This window comes from Apteryx mantelli, chromosome 12, assembly GCF_036417845.1.
Source record: "Apteryx mantelli isolate bAptMan1 chromosome 12, bAptMan1.hap1, whole genome shotgun sequence".
Taxonomy (NCBI): Eukaryota; Metazoa; Chordata; class Aves; order Apterygiformes; family Apterygidae; genus Apteryx; species Apteryx mantelli.
This window is the reverse complement of record NC_089989.1, coordinates 20,875,057-20,897,477: the sequence shown is the minus strand read 5'-3', so window position 1 is coordinate 20,897,477 and position 22,421 is coordinate 20,875,057. Positions and strand designations below refer to the sequence as shown.

The window sequence follows — 22,421 nt, the reverse complement described above, 5'->3', positions numbered from 1 at the left end:
TCACTCGTCTTTTCTAGTCTGTGAAACAAGTCCGGCTCATTTGCAAAGTAGTCGGCCAGCATCAGAGATGTTATGAGCTCCATCCCCAGCTATTAAAGCCAGCTCCCCCGAGCCTGCTGGCGCTCCTGCATCGCAGATCATTTCCATACCGTCATAGCTGGAAGATGTGAGATGAGACAGCAACATGGATAGCAGCAAAATCTGCTGGACTGTACCAGCAGAGCGCGTGTTACAGCCGTGCAGGAACCAAAGATGAGGCTTTTTGTTTCCCTGTGTGACTTCTCAGTCCCGATCAGCAGTAAAATAGGGCACGCGTACATCTGACAACTGAATTTCTTGCTGGAAGGGGTTCAGTCATGCATAAGACTGCTCAAAATGAGGCCTGGCTTTCAGGTTTTGGAAGCAGGGAGCATGACCTGGAAGAGACAGCTGGTGCAAGCACACGTACTTATTCTCCGTTTGAGTTTTGCATCAGTCATTAAAGTTCTGGGTAACTTTGAAGAGTTGTGGCCAAGGGCAAATAAATTGATGCATGTCCTTCCCCAGCAGAAGGACCTCAGTATCAGTCTGTCCAGGTTCTAAATAATTATACGGGGGAAATAAAATAAGGGCATTATTAAAATTCATGCACTCAGAAATTGAAAAGTAGAGAGCTAAGGATCTATGTTGGCTTTAATTCAGCCTTGCACAAGCACTTTGATACCGCTTTTAATTATAGACTTGTGTAAGGCTTTCCTCAGGACTTCTGCCTCATTTTGTCCCGTCCTCTAACAACCCCCTAGCAAGTGCAGGTGAGCAGTGATTTTCCGAGGTTTGCAACTTGGCCAGCTCTGGAAATGCTCCCAGGAGAGCAAGGGATCGCCCTCCTCCCCCTTGCCAATCTTCCCCCGAAACATGAGCCGCTCGGTGAGATTACAGAGGCTGAACTTCTCAATGGGCTTTCAGGAACACTCAGCGAAGCGCGTTTGCTTCTGAGCCCGCTCTCAGAAATGAATTATTCCTGCAGAAATTTTAAAAACACAGTCCGCCCAAAGGTGCACGCTTGGCGCCGCTCCTTTTCTTGGGGGGGAAAAAGAAAAAAAGTTGTCTGCGAGTGCAGGCAGGGCCTTGAAAACCGGGAAGCGGGAGACGACCCGAACTTCGGCCCTTGCCGGCAGCTCCCGCCGGGCCGTGCCGTGCCGGGGCCGGGGCCGGGGCCGGGGCCGGGGCCGGGGCCGGGCCGGGGGCGGGGAGGCGGGCGGGCCGGGGAGGAGAGTGCGGAAGGCGCCTGCGCCGGCGGCGCCGAGCGCGGTGCAACGGGGTAGAGCGAAATGTAACAAAACAAGCGGAGTCTTTGTATCGCCTTAAAGGCGCCGCGCAGCGCCCGCGGAGAGGAGGCGCGGGCGGGGGAAGGGGGGGGGAACAACAGCAAACAAAACAAAAGCGAGGAGGAGGAGGAGCCGGCGGAGGGCGGATTTAGTTAGTTAGTTTTTTTTTTTTTAACGCGGAAAAAAAAAAAAGAAGGACTAGGGGGCAGGCGAAGGCGGGCGCGCGCCCTCCGCGGGCGCGGAGCCGCGCGCGGCCGGAGCAGAGCAGAGCAGCGCAGCGCGGAGCGGAGCAGCGCGGAGCGGCGCGGGCGGCGATGGCTTGAGGCGGCGGCGGCGGCGGGGCACGGCGCGGTCTATGCGCCGGCGGGTCGGCGCCCCGCTGCGCACCTGCTTAGCGCGCGCCGGGGCCGGCGGAGGGCCGCGCTCAGCATGTCGCGAGTCGTCCAGAAGAAGAACCACTGGGCCAGCCGGGTGCGGCAGTGCTCGCTGAGCCGCGGGCCCGGCGGGCAGCTGGGCTTCGCCCTGCTCGGCGGCGCGGAGCACGGCGAGTTCCCCTACGCGGGCGCGGTGACGGCGGGGGGCGGCGAAGCGGCGCTGAGCGAGGGCGAACTGCTGCTGGAGGTGCAGGGGGTCCGCGTCTCGGGGCTGCCGCGCTACGACGTGCTGGAAGTGATCCGCTGCTGCAAGGACCCCATCGCCGTCAAAGCCGTCAGACAAGGTGCGAGGGGGCCGGGGGGCAGCGGGGGGGGCAGCGGGGGGCTGCTCTGACTCGGTTGGGCTCGGCCCGAGCTCCGCCGCGGCCAACTTTGCGCTCGCCCGGGAAGTTTTGGGTGCCGAGGCGAGGGGCGAGCATCAGCACGACCCCGAAAGGGGAGCACCCCTGGGTGCTGCTCGCGTCGGGCAGCGTGCACACCGCGGTGGTGTGCAAGGGCGTGCGTATGCATATGCACACATATATGTGCGTATATACATATATATACATATGGTCACGTTATCGTGCCGAATCAGCCTGCAGCTTCCCGGCCTGCAGCGAGCAACGGCAGGAGACTTCCCCCAACGCGCGCCCTCGGCTCTGGGAGTTTCGGAGTTTCGGGGCTCGCTCGGGGGGGGGGGGCGGGCTGGACCGGCAGCGATGCCCGGCACGGGGCGGGGGGGTTTGCTGCTCCGGCAGCGGGTGCGCGCTGCTGCGGTGCGGTGCGCGGGGCCTGCGCGGGGATGGGAGAGCGGCGCTGCGCCGCCCCCCCGGCGGGACGCTTGTGCGGGGGGCGCTGAGAGCCGGCCGGGGAAAAGATGGGAAGAGCCTTCCCATGTGATGGTTTAAAAAACAAACAAAAAAAACCCCAAAAAACCCCAAACAAAAACCCCCTAAACTCCCACTTCACGTCGGTGCGCAGGCAGCAGTCGTTTAACAGGTTCGCATAACAGGCCTGGCTAATAGGTTTGTAGTTTCCAGGGCAGGACTTGAATTTAGTGCCAGGAAACTGTTAGTGTTGCGACAGCTGCTAAAGTTATTTGACTGGGCAGGATAAACAGGAATGTGCCGCAACACCTGTAGGTGCGGGTGGCGGAGCAGCGCACCCCAGGGTCACGGGTAACTGCAGGAAGCTGGGGAAGTTTTCTTAGGATCTGTCGGGAGAGTGTTCAGGGGAGGGTTTATTGTTATCCAGGCACGTACGCATCCCAAACCTGGGGGGTTCTGCTGGGGCAGATGATGGTTTCTAACCTCATGTTTTCAACCTGGCCGGTCGCTGCAGACGTAGCAGCTAAAATGATCTTTTAACTTTGTTGCTTGGCCCTGGCTTTTACGGTAGGTTGGCAGGCCGGTCCTCCGAAGCCTTGTCCACCAGCCTGATTTACGAGCCGCTCTGGAGGCACTTGTTTCACGGCCGTTGTTCCAGCTCCCACCGTCGACGACGGCGTGTCCCGCTCCGCGTGGCGGAGAGTGGGCGGGCGGCCGGCGCTTGTGCTCGTGCCGTGTAATCCTGCTCTGCCCTCCGCTCCCTTCTTCCAGGGATGACAGCAGCTCAGAATTGCCCCGAGTCTTATATATCGTAATGACACTACTTACTCTTAATGTTGAAACCCTGAGTCAGTAGAAATATTCCAGCAAGCAGTGTTGGACTCCAATGAAAACAGTTTTCTTCAAGCAAATGCCTCTTTTTCCCTGCTGCATTTTCTCTGCTTCGCTGGAAACCAGGGAGTGAAACTGAGTCTGCTGATTTCCTTTGCCCTGGAGGGGAGGGAGGGAGTAAAATAAAGAAAAGTATGAGGAAATTATGCAGGTTTTTTACACGCTGATTGTTTTAGCAGAAGTGTTAGCCTGCAGCTTCCGATGCTGCAAAGGGATCAGTGTTCTGGGCGAAGGAAGGTGGGTAAGAGACAAGCAATTTGCGATTAAACTTTTTTTTGTTGGAAACGTTACTTAGTCCAAATGGAAACTCGTCATGGGAATATACCAGAAATGACAGAATTTAGGGGTGAATGTATCTCAGCTCCAGAATGGAGTATCTGGTCAAAATGAGTCAGAGAACTGTGTTTTTTCTCATAGTAGCTGGGTTCACCTGGGACTTGGGAGAAAAAGGTTCAAAGCCCTGCCTGGAGCCAGGGCAGGAACTTGAACCTTGGACCTTCCTCCTCCAGGAGTGAGAACCAAGCCCCTGGCTACTATGAGATCATATTTTTCCTTTTTTTTTTTTTAAATGCTTTATTAGAATGGAATATAGAATAGGTTTTTTTTTAATCACTAAATATTTTTGTGGTTTAGAAAGCTATTCCTCATGCCTCTCTTAATGATAGCCTGGCATCTGCGTGGTGTTCTGTGCAGAGCAGGGAACTCCCTCGTGCATCAGGATTGTATGTGTAGGAAAGGAGAGTGTTTTAATTAAAATGCATTACTTCTATGTTGATTAAAAATCTCGTTATAGGGATGGCAATTGTCATTCAACAGGAGATGCGTGGCACTAGAGCAGACAGCGAAGGAGTGTGAAGATCAGATTGTAAACACAATTTTAACTGTATGACTCTCTTCCTCTTCCCAGTTCTTAGTGCCTAATGAGCTGGTGCTGAAGTGCTGTGGAAATCTTAGCCTGGAAATGTATAAGTTTTATAGGCTTGTCTACTCTGTATGACATTTACAAGGCTGGAAAAACAGGAAATTTACTATAAATAAGTCAGTCATCTGCAAGCATGAACAGAGAAAATAACTGGTCTGACCTTGCAGTTAGTAGAAGACAAGGGACTAAGATGTGAAACAAAGGTTGAATAAGTTATGCACATGCTTTACCATTAAACTAGGGTTTATAGGCTTACAGGTCCAAATACAATATTTTTTCTTGCTTTTGTGAGTCATAAGCTTGAATAGGTTCTCACACAGTACAAAAATGGGGAACCTGTATGAATTTGCTTAATTGGAATAACAGTATTTAATACTGTTCATATGGGATTTCTTGGTCCTTCCCTTGTCCTGTGAGAAAGAGTAAGGAAAACTAAAGAACTTTAACAAAGCTTTCCTTTTCTTTTCCCCATAAGTGCCCTTTTTGGTATTATAATTGAAGAAAATATACCGTTATAATTGACTGGTTTGCCGGGGAAAGAGAAGAAGAATCTCTTTCCAAACTGTCAAACGTGAAAAAACATTATTTTAGTTAAAATGTAGTGCTTTTATGACTGTGTTTCCATCTCACATCTGTGCCTAAATTGTGATGGATTTGGCCATTAACTCCTGTGGAGTTAATAAACGCAGTTTTATTATTGCTTAGTTGGAGAGTAGAAAGCTGATGCACGGGAGTATCGGAGCACTGGTAGCAGATCTTGTGAGAAGCTTGCATCGCCTTATCGTAATGATTTCTAGGCTGTGTCGTTAACATTGTAGCTTCCTAGAATTTACTTCACGTTTTTCAAAATTGCTTATTTGGATAAATCAGTAATAGGAACAGGGTATTTTAAATCAGGTGCACTGTTTCTTCTTACACACCCTGATTAACAGTCTGGCACAAGTAAAGTTTCTCGTGCTCTTCTTCACAAGGGAAGAATTAAGGCTGTGTCTGTGACAAATAGCTGGTGCCTTGCTTAAGGCAGGCAAGAAGATGTTTGCCTCGTTGCCACCTCAATGCGAGATGCACATGTGCACAGAGATCTTAAGATTGCTGCCTGTTATTTTTTTGCTCTTTGATTAGGTGACCTATGCCAAGTCATGCCAAGCCAGGTGTTTGGTAAGGAGAACTGTCAAAGCTGGTGTTTCCGTACACTTATTTTTAAATTGTTTTTCAGTTCTCAGCTCAACACTTTGCTTCCCTAGAAAGTAGCTCTCAAAATCCCAGGCCCGAAGTGGTCAGTTGCCTTGATACTGTGAGGATTGGTTTATGCAGAAGGTATGTTCGTAGTCCTTTGGAACTGGGGTGATCCCACAGTAGGGAGGACTGTGTTTTTTTTGTTTTGTTTTGTTTTTAAACCATGTACAAGGCAAATACGAGCAGGCGTGATCCCAAACAGAAGCGATCACTGTTTGCCATCTCCTATCAGGTGTATTTGTTTCTTTTCAAACATTAACTTGGCCCTAGGATGAATTCTAACATATGGGTACGGTGACTGTACACGTCAATGTCATGCTGGCATTTGCTGTACGAGCCTACCATGAAATGTTGGAATCAGTTACATCTGTTAATGTGAATAAAAGCAGCTTCTTTCAAGAAGTTTCCCTGAGCTGGAATCTGGAGCTTTTTCTTCCCTGAGGGGGCTTATGAGAGAAGTGCCGACTTCCAATCTCTCTTTTTTTTTTTTTTTGTAAGGCACAAAAAAGTTGACGCATTGGTAAATTTTTCTGTGATCAATAGTTTTGCAAGCATTGGGAAGCAGCATGTCATTTTGTTAATGGGTAACACCGAGCATCTTGTGCTAAGTAGGTTACGCCGGTGCCTGGCATTAAAGAGACCGAAAGCGAGCGCTGGTGCCATCGTGCCTCTGCGAGGTGTAGCAGAGCTGGCACTCGTTTTTGCTGTGCAGTCAGCTGCCTCCGTTGGTCTAGCGAAGGTCAAAGACGTTCAGAGAGCTCTTGCAATTCCTAGGAGTTTACTCCTGGAGTGTCTCACGTGACCTCCAAAAAGCGCTTTCCTTTATTCTGTGTGTAACTAAATGCCGGTCGCTTGTGCGGTGAATTCTGTGGGTAGTTTTTCTGTTTGACCCCTGTTCTTAAACTTTGCCTAAGTGGATCCAAAGTGGAATGAAAGATTTTGCCATCCGCAAGTTTGGAGACATTCATGCATTTTAGATTTTTAAGGCCTGTTTTCAACGTTAACCTGCTGGGATGAGCATTATGTAGGGCTAGTCGCTACCCAAACGTAAAATAAAAGACGACAGATTCTCTTTTTCAGATAACTTCTAATATATTGTTGCATATTGCTAATCTTGTTTCTCTAAAGTAATATTGCATTTAATAGTCATGAGATGTTTATGTCGGCATATTGAAATAGTGGTGTTAGGAAGACCTTATCTTTACTCTGCCTGAATTTGCAGTGTAGTACTTGTCAGGATTTAGGTGATCCTACTTGTGGCAAAACAATTGCCTGTTCCTTTGCTGACTCCGAAGAGTTAGCACCCCAGAGCCTAAGTGCCACATCTTTTCTTTCATTAGAAAAAAAAAATCAGGAATTAATACAATCCTTTCAATGGGATAAAAGTGGATTATGCTCCCCACAATAAGGTTAATCTTTGCCCCCATTGTGAGGAGATCCCAGGCTCTCTCGTTATGGCTAGTCAGACCACAGCGCAATTAAATCACAATTATAGGCTCATTATGAGCAATTGTTCAAGATTATTGCAAAAGAAGATGTTAACACCACCTTTGTCTTGTTTTTGGTTTATTTTTTTAAGGCTGTTTCAACTTCTGCATTAGTGAATTATTGGGCTGCTCATATGAGATTTAAGATTCATCTTCCATGAATCTTGTTAGATGTTTCAGAATGCCTTTTAGCAAATTTGACAGCCAAACCATCAATAGCTCATTACGTTTCTACATTTGGGTTTTTCATCTTTCTCTGGTGCAGGCTGCAATCATTCTTGGGTCTTTTTTGACTGTTTCTTTATCTCTTTATCCAATGCCCAAGAATACTTGTACTCCTTTGGCACTGTACGCATACATGGGGAAAACATCTCCCCAAAGACAGATATGCTAAGTTTTTTATGAGACATTATGCATTTAAAAAATCTTTGAGTAGCATCTTTTTGTGATCATCTTCTCTTGCAAGAGACTTGGTACAAACAGCTCAAGTCTGTATAATTGCTGATCTGGGCCCAGATCCTCTCTCTTAGTTGGAGACAGGTGGTGGCCGCGTAGGATCGGCCATCTGGGCCAACATGTCCCTCGCTTGTTGGAGCTCAGCATCACTCGGTTTGAAGGTAACTTGGAGACTGAGAACATGCTGCTGCCTCAGGAGCGTTTCACATTGAATTAGCAGCAGGCAAGGGTATAATCCTGAAGACCTCTATTGATGGTTTAAAAAAAAGGCCAAATTATTTACATTCCCTTACTTTAGTCCGGACACTTTACTCTTTTCAAGGTTTTTATACACTTTCTCTCACTTTGACTGGAACTTCTAAAAGCAAGGCATACAACTTTTTGATCCTTGTGGGCTACAGCTAAGTGACTTAAGTTTCTTGATGGAAAAACATGGAATATTGGTTCTGTATGAGCAAGTGCTGGGAATTTATAGAAGCAATATTAAGAGTTGAGGGGAAAAGTTAGCTGAATGCAGGGATCCTTACTGTGGTCAATCAGTATTTACAGAGTGGGTACTCGGACCCCTCCAGTATATCTGAGTTCCTTCTAGCTGAGCGTATGAACTCTTGGGGCAGCAAAAAAATGGATCGTCCTGGTCCATATTTCTGCAGAGTTTTGCTCTAGCTCTCTGTGAAATTTTGTTAAGCCTTCCAGAAACTGAGTATTATGTGACCTTTTTGTACCAAGGACACAGGGATGGAGTGTCCCCCCTATGGTATACCAAGATCTTCTGCGCTCCCGTAACCCCGTCACCAGAGGCAGTGGTTGCAGGACAAGGAAGACAGCAGCTTTTCGGCACTGAGCGACAGTGCTGCTGAGCGTGCAAGCCCATCTACTGAAGAAACATAATTTTCACCGCTATCATCGTTTTCTCTGCCTCTTTTGACACTTGCTATTTTGTTTGTTCTCACTTTATGTTTCGGTCTTGCACAGCTTGGCTGCTGTCGCGGTTTTCACAGGTGAGGCTCGTGACTCCCGCTGGAGGATGCAGCCGGTTTCCGTGGTCGCTGGAGCACGGAAACGTCCCCTGGCGCCTGGTCGCTGATCTGGCTGCTCCAGCGAGGGGAGGGTGGGCATCGTCATGGACCCGTTTCAAACTCTTCTGTTTTTCAGGCTTTTGCTGTCTCTTAAGGTCTGTATATTAAATCCTTACGGCATTGGATGCTTGAAGTTTGGGGTTCTCTGCAGTTTTTGGGTGTGGGGAAACAAGCCTGGGCTATCAGCCAGGATTTGTTTCCTACTGATCTGAGAGAGAGCTATAAAAGCTTGCCTATTTTCAGAGCATCTTGGCAGCTTTCTAGACTGGGCTGGTATGTTGGCAGGTTTGGAGAGGGTTTTTTATGTTATTGTCCTTTTTTTTTTCTTTTCCCCTTTTCCTTGTAGACCAAATAGGTGGGCCAGAACCTTCCTTGGCCCTGTAGGAGCTGCATGGCTCCGGGTAGCCGGGATATTTTTGTTGAGATCCACCCATCGGTTTCCAAGGTCAGCCACACCATCCATCTCCGTGCTGTGACATTTGCAATGATTTCCAGAGCTCCTCTGCTGCTATGGGCTGGGATGATGGCATCGTTCTCTGTGCAAGGCCCCAGCTCTGCCTCTGGCGTGATTTATGCTGTACTGTTTTGTGTTAGTAATATTATTATGAACCTAAATAAACCTGAATAAATTCTTTTTTTTTTTCTTTTTTTTTTAATTGCCCCAGTAGACCTTGTGGAAACAAAATAGATTTTTCTTCAGATACTGACATTTTACATTTTCACAGACTTGACTTTTGACTAAGAACAGCTCCTGTTTTTATATTTGGGAGGGCTTGTATCATAACTTAAAAATAACTTAAAAATATTTGTTGGACTCCATTGAGTGTCCTCTCTTAGACTAAACGGTATTGCTTGTTACATGATGCAAAATAATGCAAAGTGTCCTGTCTTCGTAATGGAACAAAAAATACCTCCCAAAACCTTTGGGTTTGTTTGCAAAGTGGAACAGATGCACTTACAATTGCAAGGCATTTGAGGAAGGAATCGGTTTTGTGTGGTTTGCTAATTCTTGACGAAAGCGCTCATTGTCTTGGCTTATACATCTGTAATTTGGGAATCCTAAAGTTAGTGCCTTGTGCAATTAGGTTAGGAAGAGACTGACTTTTTCTTTCTTCATATCCTTAATCACAGTGGCTTTTTAGAAGAAAACCTCAACTCTGGGTTTTTCATTTAGTTATTAACAAAAAGCCTTTGAAAAAGAGGCTGCCTAAAACCCAGCCACTCCCTCAGCATAAACAAAGCCGAGCAGATACTGTGTGCTTTCCAAAGACTTTGATGTTCAACTTCTGTTATTCCAGGAGTGCAGATCCGGCTTTATGTGGGTATTAGTCCAAAGTAAGGTCTTGATTTTAGATGTGTGTGTGCATGAGAGAGAGGGAAGTTACGGCGAACAAGCTCAACCGGGAAGGCGAGCAACCTGGCTTCGGAGCAGCTGTGCCAAGGGTTTTTCTTAAAAATAGCAGGGAATATGTCTGTCCTCCTCCTTTTTCAAAGGTGCATGTAGAATTAGCAATTGAAGCTGCTGGGATGCACAGGGAAGCTCTCGGGGCTTGTGACTGGAGAAGAAAAATTACCTAGAGCCCTGGTGGAAGTGAAGGATGGCTGGAGGAAGGAGAGGGAGGGCCGGGCAGCGGGGAATGTCTGAAGGATGCCAAAATCATCGAGTTCAGGAAAGATTCCTGTGTTCTCCGCTGGCTCTTATTACTGATGCCGAGACCATCTCTGGCCTGTAAATGGGTGATGAAAATTAGGAGAGGATCTGCTGTGGAGCAGCAAAAGAGCCCTCCAAGCGCAGAGGCAGCCAAGGGCTTTCTGCAGGACCCGATGCGAGCGAGGCCGTGCTCCCAGCCAGTTACAAACCTCCGTCCCCAGCAGTCCAGGCAAACATCTTCTTGTTCTGGGCACCCTAAATGCCGAAGCGTTGGTGTATGATCTCGGATTCAATTTACTTTGCTGTCGAGTGTTCTGGTAGGATGCGGTGGCTAAAATACATTGTGGTCCTACAAGCTGCTGCAGGAGGAGGAAGAGCAAAATTCTTCTGCTTCTCCACAAAAATATGGAGGATGTGGGAAGTAAAGTGACTCCAACCAGGGCAGCGTTGGAGTCAGCAGATTTGGCCTTTCCTTTAGAGGAGGCGAGCCCAGAAAGGCTGGCACGTGGTTTTTGCTTGCAGTTTGCGGGAGGGCACGGGGTAGCGGGAAGAACTACCGTGTCCAAAACGGGCGCCCAGCAGCCGTCACGTGAACGGGAAGGCGTCTCGCACAGGGCGGCGAGCAAAAAGCTCGGGAGACGGCGTGGCACGTCGCGGTGCTGGGCGAGCTAATGCCCAGTCGGCGTGCGGAGGGGCAGTCTGCGGTTTGGGCGGATTTGGGATATTGCCGCCTCCCAGACGAATCCCCCCTGGACGGCACCGGTGTTGGAGCTGCTGGGACCGGCCGCCCCTCTGGGCCGGGCTTGGGCCGTCTCCGGTATTGCCCAGGCATCGTTCTCTCCCCATCCCTCTCCCTTTCCTAAAGGCAAAAGAGGGATTAGTTTGATGCAAAACAAACAATTATGCCTTTCTGTTCTCCCTCGTATGCATTTTTTCCTTAAACAACGAAGTGGCTAATATAGATTATCTTGCTAATTTGCACCGTTTTGCAGTTGAAATAGCAGCAGTCTGTGTGCATAAGTTAATCTAAAGGCTACAGAGGGTTAACAGTGGGGCCCCCTGAGAATCACAGATTCAGTTATTTTTAAGGTAAATCAGAAAGTTGTTTGTCTTTTGGGGAGTTTTTTTTTTTTTTTTTTTGGTCAAGAGAGTTGGGCAGAGAGGAACCTCATGAAATTCAACAAAGGGAAGTGCAGGGTCCTGCACCTGGGGAGGAATAACCCCATGCAGCAGTACAGGTTGGGGGTTGACCTGCTGGAAAGCAGCTCTGCTGAGAAGGACCTGGGAGTGCTGGTGGACACCAAGTTAAGCATGAGGCAGCAATGTGCCCTTGTGGCCAAGAAGGCCAATGGTCTCCTGGGGTGCATCAGGAAGAGTGTTGCCAGCAGGTCGAGGGAAGTGATTCTCCCCCTCTACTCAGCCCTGGTGAGGCCACATCTAGAGTACTGCGTCCAGTTCTGGGCTCCCCAGTACAAGAGGGATGTGGCACTACTGGAGCAAGTCCAGCGAAGGGCTACAAAGATGATTAGGGGACTGGAGCATCTCTCTTATGAGGAAAGGCTGAGAGAGCTGGGACTGTTTAGCTTGGAGAAGAGAAGGCTGAGAGGAGATCTTATCAATGTGTACAAGTATCTGAAGGGAGGGTGTTGAGAGGATGGGACCAGACTCTTTTCAGTGGTGCCGAGCGACAGGACGCGAGGCAATGGGCACAAACTGAAACACAGACACTTCCATCTTAACATGAGGAAAAACTTTTTCACTGTGAGGGTGACAGAGCACTGGAACAGGTTGCCCCGAGAGGTGGTGGAGTCTCCTTCTCTGGAGATATTCAAAATGCGCCTGGATGCAATCCTGTGCAATGTGCTCTAGGTGACCCTGCTTGAGCAGGGGGGTTGGACTAGATGATCTCCAGAGGTCCCTTCCAACCTCAGTGATTCTGTGATTCTGTGATCTTCTCCCCCTGCGCTGGCAAACTTTGTATATTTGTTTTGTGTGCAAATATTAAACCCGCGCAGCAATAGACTATAGTGGTTTATAGACTTCTTGTACAGTCTGTATGAATTATGGACTCCTCATCACCTACCATCTGCTGTTATTAATTGGACTTTTTTCAAGTGGAGGTCTGACCTGAAGAATCCGTTTCCATGCTTACCGTAGCTGTGTTACTTCATTTTTCAGAAGAAGCAGGGGTAGGCTAAGAGTATCGATCACCGACCTCATTTCACACAGAGGTATTTTTGTCCGAACTTAACCATCACCTGCACAAAACCCTTGTGCGGCAGAAAGTTTTGTGTCCCGCGCCCGGAGCGAGGCTCTTCGCCCCGGAACTTGGCTTTCCGGATTTGCGCAAGAGGCGCAAAGCCGAGCAAAACGCAGTCGGGGCGCTAGCGGTGCCGGCGCTGCCCGGGGTCGACGTTTGGCTTTCCGGAGAGCTGCAAAGATGTTAGGGACGGTTTTACACGTGCGCGCAGCCTTCACCCAGCCTGAGAGGAGGAACTTACAAAAACATCCTGTATCACCTATCAAAATATTTAGATTTCTTGGGTGAGGCTTCCAGCACATGTGACTGATGTGTTTAGTTTTTGCTTTTTAGGATTCGTGTTTTCAATTTTTGCTCCGGCAAAGAGTTCCAGACTCTTTTCTTCTTGTGTCTTTTCTTTTTTTTTTCCCCCCCACTCCTTTTCAGTGCAAACCGAGCGTCCTGCGTACTCCCGTGATTCCATCAATTCAGGCTTTGGCCCAGCCAGTGCTGTGAATTTCACAATAAGTAGCAAAATTTAAGTGCTTTGCTGTCAGGAGAGCTATTTGAAAGCTGAAAAGAAATAGTTAGGAAAAAAAAAATCATTATGGCTGGGAAAAAGTTTACCTGCCTGTTAGCTCATCAGGAGAGCCCTTAAGAAGCACTTGGGTACCGTGCTGGGACGTTCTCGTGGTGCTGCCGTTTCAGCGCTACGTGTCGCACAAATAATCTGCCGCTTTTGAGGAGCCTCTCGCACATGAGGCCGCCCCTGCTTTGGAACGTCCTCGCTTCGTGAGCGGCTTCCGCGTTCCTCCCCGCCGCCGGGCGCGCGGGGCAGCCGCTATCTCGACCGCGGTGCCGTGCCCGTGAGTCATGTCACGGGCGAGCGAGCGAGGACGGGAGGCGCCGATGGACGTTGTCTTGGCCGGGTGCCGAGTTTCGCCGGGCGCGCAGGTCGCGGCGTCGGGAGGCAGCCGGGTGGCGTTCGCTTCCCTCGTTCCAGAGGGAGGAGAAAGTTACACTTTAATGGAAGGCAATTTGTTTTTATGGGGGTGAGAGAAGAAATGAAGACTTGGGTGGTTATGGTGATCTTTGAAGCCTGGTTGAGCTTGGGACCCTCTGGTGCCAGGCGCTGCATGAACCCGTGGGAATTATCCCTACGTGGAAGGTTTACAGGAGAAATGGGCAAGGAGACGTCCCTAAAAAGGCTCAGAGGGATGTCTGAGGGGGAGGAAGCAGGGCACAAAGATTAAATGGCCGGAGCAGGGCCTGGAGCACAGCCAAGGACCCGCAAATCTCGGCCCCCCTTTGCTGCTGTGCCGTGGATCTGTGCTTCTTCCCCGATTCGCATCCGTACGGAAATGCAGGGGAAGTGGGTGAACTGCTTCACGCGCTTGAAACGTCGCATTCCTCCTATATGTTTTTTACGGCAAGCTTGGAAAACATTTCAACTGCTGAGATTTTATCTGCAAAAGAAACCTAGGGACTGAGAAAGTGGTTTTGTTTGTTTTCTGTTGCCAATTTTCCAATTGTATTAGTTGATTTTTGGAAACACCTAGATATTGTTTTTTTCCAGGAGCGAAATACAGTCTTTCTTAGGTAGTTCTGACCTCGGCTGGGACACCTCGGTCGCGTCACAGGCTCGTAAGCAGTGCGCGTGTGAATTTGGTTCTGTCGGGGCTGTTAACGCGCGAGAAGAGCCCCGGCAGAAACGAGGGCGCTTCAATTTAAGCATCTGCTAATGTACTACGTCGGAGAGGGCTTTTTCTTTCTGTCTGCGCGGATGTAAAAGGTGCTGTAATGGGTGCCGAGGCCTCTCTAGAGCAGCGTGGAAATTGCCGTTCGCGTAAAAGCTGAGCAAGTTGTCACAACCGCGAGGAGCTCGGTGACATTAAAAGGTTGCGGCGGATCAACTGAAATCTAGTTCAAATTGATTTAATTTAGCGGGTGCGCAGCTCCGTGTAGCTGTTTGTGCTGTGGTTTAGGACCGGAGACTGAGTCGACGCGTGTTGCCGAGAAGTATCCGAAAAATCCCAAGGAAGGGCCGAGCTCGGGGCTGCGGCGGGAGCCGCAACCCCAGGAAACGCGGCACGGCGCGCTCGCTGGGGTTTGCTGTCACGGCACAGCTGGGACAACAGTTACTGTCGTGGGCTGGAAATTGGAGAGAACGACAACATCTTGGCTCCTGAGCTAGCTCATCACAGTCAACTGTTTATTTTATTTTTATTTTCAATATTTGTCTCTCATTTGCTATGATGTCTTCTGTGGCGGTAGCTACCGTGACGGGATCTTGCCTCTAAATGGGAGTGCAAATGTTTTTCTGCGGTGCAATTAAACTGACAGGGAGGGTTACATCAGCTGCACGGTTAGAGCCATTTTCAGATGATGCGTACAGTAATTCATTAGTTTATTTTAAAAAAAAACCAACAGCAGAAAAAACACGCAGTGTTTCAGCTGTCTGCAGAGCCTCCTCTCCTCCAGGTCTTGTGGAGCCTTCTCACGGAAAGGTTAAAAACTTTGCTTTAAGGAGTTAGGGACCTTTTTAGCCATCTTGCAGACCTTAATTAAAAAAGGTGTTCCTGTTTGCCCGTGTTGGCTGCCGGTGGGCGGATGGTTGTCTGTAGCAGGCCGCAGTGGCGCAGCTGCTTTCACCGCACTTGCGGCTCTTCTCCACCTGCGTGTCCCTCTCGTACATCTCCAGACGTCTCCAGCATCTTCCCCAAAACCTCCCTCGGGGCCCGTCCGGGGAAGGGGCTGTTTTGTGCAGCATCCGCCCCTCCGTGAGGTCCCGGGTGTGCAAAACCTTCCCGGTAGCTTCAGCAAGGAAAAACGCGGCTTCAGCAAGGTCTCTACTGGGCTGGTCTGTTCCTATTTGCACCCAACGGCGACGCTGCTGGGTGCCGATAGCTGGCTGAGCCCATAGCCAAAATGGTAGGGAATATTGTGTATTTTGTTATTTTTCCTCAAAGCCCCTAATGTAGAAAAGACCTTAACGTTCTTATGCACGTAGGAGTGTTGTAATGGATCACGTTCAGGGGATTTTTTGCCATGAAAACTGGGAACATTGTTCCTAGCTTCAGTTTAGCCGGAAGGATGCTCTCACACTCCTCTGTCTTTTAGATGGCATTGCACATCCATGGCTTGTAATATCCAGGTGAGCTTTAAGCTGTGGCATTTAAAGGAAATATTTCTAAAGTTTCCCACTTTTGTAGGTAAATGAGAAATATTCATGCCTGTTAGCTCCCGTTCACCCCAACTCTCTGCCTGAAATGAAGTTAAAAATACAGAAGGGTATTTGCATCGTTTCCCCCATCTCTGACCTCTGCATTTCCTCTTAACTAGCCAAATCAAACTGCAGTGACATTTCAAAGTCTTCCTGAATGGCAAAATTATAAATATTCCTTTTTGAAGAAGGCTGAAAGAAGGAGTTTAAACACTGCATGCAGCCACTCCGGTAGGAAGTTGTTTAACTTGTCTAAATCTCTGGTTTGCTGCAGAGTCTCTATTGAAAATGACAAATTGCTTAAAGCAGTTTCCATGTTAGTCTTTAAAAAATGCAGTTTCTTTCCATCCAGAACACGTGGAAGGCATTTGCGCACTTGCCTGACTGTTTCTCTGTCCTGAGGCTCACGCTTGGTGCACTTGGACTTCATATAATTTTCACACGCAGCTGCTTGGGTTCATTTTCCTCCATTTCCTATTGGACGAGGATTTTCTTTTGGTGCCTTAGCTTAGACATTAAACATTAAATATCTCCGTGGCTCAGACTTCGGGGACCACAGCGGAAGAGAGGAGGAACGTTCCAAAGTCCTTGCATTTCAGAAGTGATGTTCAAAGTGGTCTGAAATCCATAATTTAAGCAAGAAAGTCGGTGTCCGCAGCCAAGTAGTCGTAATATCCTTTAAAACGCTCAAGCGTTGAGTGGTGTTAACGCTTCAGAAAATGACAAAAGATCTTTTTTGCTTAAACGTTTTCAATTACTTCACTGTAGTTACCACTTTACCAGAACGACGTATTTGGGCAGGTACCATATGCAAAGCAATATAGTTGGCTGTAACTGCTGTAAAAGTAAAAATCGCTCAGTTGAAAAGGCTCTTAAAAAAAAGAAAAAGAAGAAGAAGAAGAAAGAGAGATTTCAAGTCATTCACTGTGCTCAGATGACCTTGCACAGAGCAGGACGTTGTGCGGTGTGTATCCATTGAGGGTCTGTTACCAAGCCTTACACCTAGGTCAGTGGAAAGAAGAGGGGAAGGCCTTAGTGTAGAAGAGAACTGGGTCCCCTTAGCGTTGCCAAATAAATGACAGGTTCTGGAAATAAGGTGGAAATTATATTTCTAGGGCCGTAACACACCGAAATGAGGTTCTCGGTGCTCTTCCTTTCAACTGGAGTGAATTTACTCCACTGTATTAATTTGTAGAGCTGCGGTGTGTGGCTGTTGTTTCAGAGTTTTGGTATTGCTGACGGGCAGAAAAGTTCTGCTCTCGCTTTGCGCTGGTCTGCAGCGTCTCGGCTCCGGAGGGACGGACGGACGGACAGACAGACAGTCCTGGGTGCGACGCAGGGGGTGCAACGCACGTCCATCGGCCGCTCCACGTTTGGATGGAAGACGCGCTTTGGGCAGCAGCCACGGCTGCGAGCACAAGGGCACAAGTTGTTCCCCTCCGGATCGGCAGCTTTGTTGCCCCAAACGGCATCAGCTTCAAACGAGCCGGCGTTCCCCTCTTGCTCCTCTTGCGGAAACTCGGTTGCTCAAGAGGGACGGTTGCTGAGCCAGGCAGCAGGCAAGAGGCCATCTGAGGACGATCCAGATGCTTTTTCTATAACTTGAAGGCATGTCATATCCTGGCACTTCTATTTTTACTCTTTTTTTTTTTTTTTGTAATATTGTTTTTCTTTTATCTGCTATGATCCCTTCAATTATGGCAGGTTTGGTCTGATGTGATATTTTAACTTTCTTTTTGTAGCTATTCCTTTGTTGCCTTTTAACGTTTTGTTACAGTACTTTCTTTTAATGGTGCTAAGGAAAAAAAAAAGTAATATTTACAAATTTTCTGGGGTTTGGGTTTGATTTCTTTTCATGGGTAGTTTGGGAAATTAAATTGCTGTTTTCTTTGGTGTAGGATGTGTCATGCCAGACTGAGGTGAGCAGTTCTTTCAGTTGGTTTCTATTGTAGACTCTGGGTAATAAAAATTTTTTTTTTTTTGAAGCTAGCATTGGAAGCTGGCACCCACTGGTGAGGATAACCTACCCTGGGAAAGTATCCTTCTGATCTCTCACAGATGGAAGGCAGTTTTTGCCTGGAAGCGTGAAGGCTTTATATACCTTGTTTATGGTATTTGGGTTTTTTCTTTTTTTCCCCTCCCTTTTTTTTTTTTTTTGATATCTTATTACGCCTTTGGATATTCTTGTTCTCTGTAGAAATGTCTGATTTGTTTCTGAATCCTGCGAAGCTCCCTGATATCAGGCATAAAATGTATTTTTTTAATGGCTGTTAGACCTGCCTTGCTGGCTGCCGTGGCCCTGGCTAATAAAGTCAAAGCGCACCAAATACCTGCAGGTATCTACTGCGAACCGGCCGCCTCCTCTGCGTCGCAGGCTGCGAGTCGCGGTCCTTTGCCTCCTGCAGCGTATCCGTGTCCCTTCTCTGCTCGTCCGGCGTCCGGGACCGTAACAAGCAGGACCGGGCTGCTTTTGGCTTCCTGCATTTCCACGCCGGCAGTTAACGATTAACCTTTTCTCTTTAACAGCGAGGCTGTGTTTGCTCTGACAACCCTTCTTCTTTCCTACACCCCAGTCACAGTCCAGATAAAATATAGTCTCTTCCCAGCAAAACACTGGAGTTAATATTCCACTTGAGGTATGCTAATAAAATTCCTCGTTACTCGTACGGAAGGAATCGAGTCCAACGCATTTGTTTTAATATCTCGGGTCGAGAGAATGCTCCAAAATGTGGGAGAAATGCCTGTAAAACGTGGGTGCAGCACCCCGGCGTAGGCACCTGGTCAGCAGGGTGCGTGATGACGGGGCGAAGGAGCTGGGGAAAGCTCTGCTTGCAGACACCTCTGACGGGCTAGCCAGGTTTTGGGGTTTTTTTTTTTTTTTTTGGTCTGCTTGATTTTTAGAGAAAACAGACCCAATTTGTGTGTTTGAGTCCATTGCTCTATGCAGACCCGAGTGGGCAGGCACACGGTCTGTCTTGGCCGTGGTGTTTTCCAAGAAACTCTGCATCCGCAGTGGAAAACCGCATTTTCAAGGCAGCTTCGCTTCTGTTTGCAACCTGAAACGAGGTGTTACAGTAATAAATAACTGGATGCTTGAAAACGTAGTTTTGGTGGATGTTTAGCCCGGCGGGAACGGGCCATGCTCCTGCTCCCATGGCTGGGCTCCGGTCTCCGGCTGGTGGGAGCTGACATTAAACCCGCGGGTCCCGGGCTGGGCTGCCCCGCGGCAGCCTTTCTTCCCCAGAACCTCTTTTTGGCCTTAAAAAAAAAAAAAAAATCGGTGCTTATCACCACCGTTGCAGGGAGTCTGTGCAGCAGAGTTGCTACCTTGGTTTCTATCGAATGTAAGCAAGCGTAAATCCATGTATTATACCAATGTATGGTTGGTGGGATTTGTCCTGGCACGTCCAAAGCTTCCGAGTCTGATTCCTTTTACGAGCCGTTCTTTAATATGGAGCCTGGGGGACAAGACCCGGCTTAAAACAAGGTTGGGCAGGTGAAAACAAATCGGCATGGTGTGGACTTCCGTGGTGTCCAGCTAAACTGACGGAGACATCCGAGTTCTGCTCTGCGTTGCATCTCGCTCCTCGCGCTTCTGGCCTGCGCCTTGCTGCGGCCAAGGCAGAAGCTGCCCTGGGAGGGCTGAGCGCGGCTTCCAAAATTTTGCTACGGGAAAAGGCCGATAACAGGAATTCATCATCTCGTTCCGTGAGGATATTGTCTTGTTTTTCTCCTGTGTACTACTTCTATTTAGGTCATCCTGGCTTTCTGAATTAAAATATGCGTACACGCATTACCTTAGGGTTTGGGGGATTTTTATTTTTTTCTTGACATTGATTTTTTTTTTTACTCTTCGTGGTGTGTATTTCTTCATGCAGGAGCAAGATGGTTTTAAGTGGAGCAGGGAAATAAAGTGTAAAATTCCATTAACTCTGTCGAGTAATAGCAATGCGCCCATGGTACCTCCATGAAATACTGTGACTTTGAAGTTTACTACCTCTGCTTTATGAGACTCGAAGCTTTTTGCACCGGATGAAAGGCAGGCTTTGCTGCAAAGTCTTGTTCCTTACTAATCTAGCTTTTCCTCAAGTAGGGTGAAGTTAGATGCAAACCATCACAGAACTCGCTGCGTGCGTTGTACCTCCATACTGGAGAAGTTGGATATGTCTGTGAATAACTGAATGATGCGTGAAATAAATGAAACAACAAAATGCACAGTAGTTTCTTGAGAGAAATTACTTCCATCCATTGGGACTGATTTCTTTCCAAAGAACCTCATTTCCAATTCTAGGTAATGAGATTTTTAAGCACGTACTGTGCCTTTTGAAACCGGTAGCTCTGAAGGCTAGATTTTAAATTATACCTAAAATTTACGGGTTTATTATGCAGGATGTTATATACTGCATGGTAGAAATTCATCAGGATAGGGTCAGGGATGGATCTAGTATAACTAGAAACTTTTTGGAAAGAAACTTAAGATGTCAAAGTGTATGCCAGTTAACTAGCTTGGGGCTAACACTTTATTTTTCTTAGATGCTTTTGTAATTCACTTTATGGGTATCGAGGTAGTTTTGTGATGCGCCACCCCAAATACAAGGGCAAAAAGTTTAGACATCTGCAGTGCAGAAGAGCTGATTTCATTGCCAGTTTTTGATTCTAAGTGTGTAGCTTTTGCGCCAGCCAGTTAAAACCCACACTTATTACAGCCGTTGTGGTTTGGAAGTTAAGTGTTCCTGTGTTTAACTCATATACTTTTACCGGATGCTGGTTTGGGCTGGAGGCTGGCAAAGCTGAAATCTTGTATTTTCCTCTCGCGTGTGCTCAGGGGGTAGGGAAGGTGAGCAAGGAGAGGCGCATATCAGGAAATGGGAACGGTGTGTGTTTTTGTTCTTGGGACATATAGTAAACTGCTGTCACCTCCTTAACCTTCCATGAAATATCGTATATCTAACGTACCATGTTCCTGCAAATAGGGATGGCCCCTGCCGCAGTGTAGTTCTTGGGAAAAATAGCTACTGCCGTATGAAGTGCTCGGCATCTGTTCCCGAGCGTGGTCTTTCAGTGCTTCACTCGCAGATTTGTGTCTGCCTCTCGCGGGGGATTTCTGCCATGTTTGCAAACCGTTTTAGGAAAGCTTTTGGGAAAAGAGAAGGTCCCCAGGGGGAGGGGGCAGAGATGGAAGAAGAATGTGATCCTGCGAGCCGTTACTGGTGACTGCGCTATTTTAAAAGCAGACTTAATTTTTAGCTCTTCATAAACAAATCTTGGTGCCAACTTCTTGTACAGCTCCGAAGTTGGTTGTTGTGGCTGGTGCTCGGCTGCTGTGTCCTCCCGTGGGCGCTGCAGCCTGCCGGCAGTGAGGGACCCGGAGCTGGGGCGAGACAGGGCAGGGCAGGAGAGCCGACCCGGCCGTCCCGAAATGCCTCTCGGCGCTGGGGAGAGCCTTTGGAGAGGTGCTTTGGAGAGGGACACGCCGTCCTGTTTGAGACTCGCAGCTCTTCTGAAGATTGCGTGTCAGCATCATTATCCAGTGATAAATACGTCCGATGGATCAATAAGGTGTCCCAGATGCTGGACTCCTTGCAGATCCTTCAAGCAGACCGCATTCGCCCCGGTACTCTCATATTTGGCCTGGAAACGGAGCAGGCAGCATGGGCAGCGAAGCAGCAAGGATCCATCCCTGAAGAGGGGGTTAATGATGCTTCGTTTCGTTATGGCGTTTTAGTCTTGCTGCTTTTAACTTGGCAAATTCAGTGAAAACCACACACGCTGCTGTGAAAATTCATACTTAGTAACAAGCAAAGGAGTAATAGAGCAGTCTGACTGACTCGGGAAATTCCCTCCAGACCTAGCCGGGAGGAGGGGCTTTGCATTTTTCTTGTCCCGTGTTTATTTTTAGTCTCGCCTCAAACATTGCTGATAGTACTGTTATAGCCCTGCAGATTAAAGTCCCAGCGCGGGGTAGAGTTGAAAGAAAGATGCTGTAAAGCAAAGTCAAAACCTCTAGGATTCTGCAGCTATGTTGTGCTACAAGAAATTAATTTAGTCTATTATTTGCCTGCCTGGGGACTGTTCAGTGTCACAGCTCTGTGGAAGTCTTGGATTACCTTGTGCATCTCTTGTCGTCAGAGTTGGTATCTTCTGTGGTGGATCTGTCCTTGTGACTTCAAAGTGCCATGGCTGCGATGCTAATATTTTGGGTGTAATTGCTCTCTTTTAGGCCCCCTCCTCTCAGGCATATATTTTAGACTTGCTCTGAGGCTATGTCCTCTTTTTAGGGTGGAAAGAGTAGAGAGTAGCTTGTTTCTTGTACAGCTTCCATCACCAGTAACCCCAGTCTGAAGCCAGTGTGCCAGTAACATTGGTGGCATTCTGGATGAAAGAAGATTCCTGGTGTTGATGAGGACAGACTTGAAGGCAGTACCCATCTGCAAGATCAGATGATTTACCTGAAACATCCTGGCTTTTCAAAGAGACCTATTTTTTTCCAGAGGCAGCTGAGTTAGTCTGAGTCAATAGGAGGGTATTTGATCTTTAAGTCAAATAATGGTTGTTCAGTTTTTGAGTCATCTTTTCCTGGTACTTAGTCAAAGTCTCCAGAGGTGGCAGGGAATTTTATTTAGGACAGCCTAGTGCTTGAAATAAGTTTCTGTTAACAGACAGTATTTAGTCTTGATATTTCAGAGGAAA

At 48.0% G+C, this 22,421-nt stretch overlaps 1 protein-coding gene across 14 annotated transcripts in view; it reads left to right on the top strand.

The window, feature by feature from the left end:
• Window positions 1-1,507: 1,507 nt before the first annotated feature.
• Window positions 1,508-22,421, top strand: part of MAGI1 (membrane associated guanylate kinase, WW and PDZ domain containing 1) — a 351,883-nt gene continuing 330,969 nt past the window's right edge. For all 14 annotated transcript variants that reach the window (XM_067303444.1, XM_067303446.1, XM_067303450.1 and 11 more), the window contains exon 1: window positions 1,508-2,025. In XM_067303444.1, the coding sequence (XP_067159545.1) occupies window positions 1,737-2,025 (289 nt within the window). In that variant the 5' untranslated portion in view covers window positions 1,508-1,736. The remainder of the gene's footprint in view (window positions 2,026-22,421) is intronic.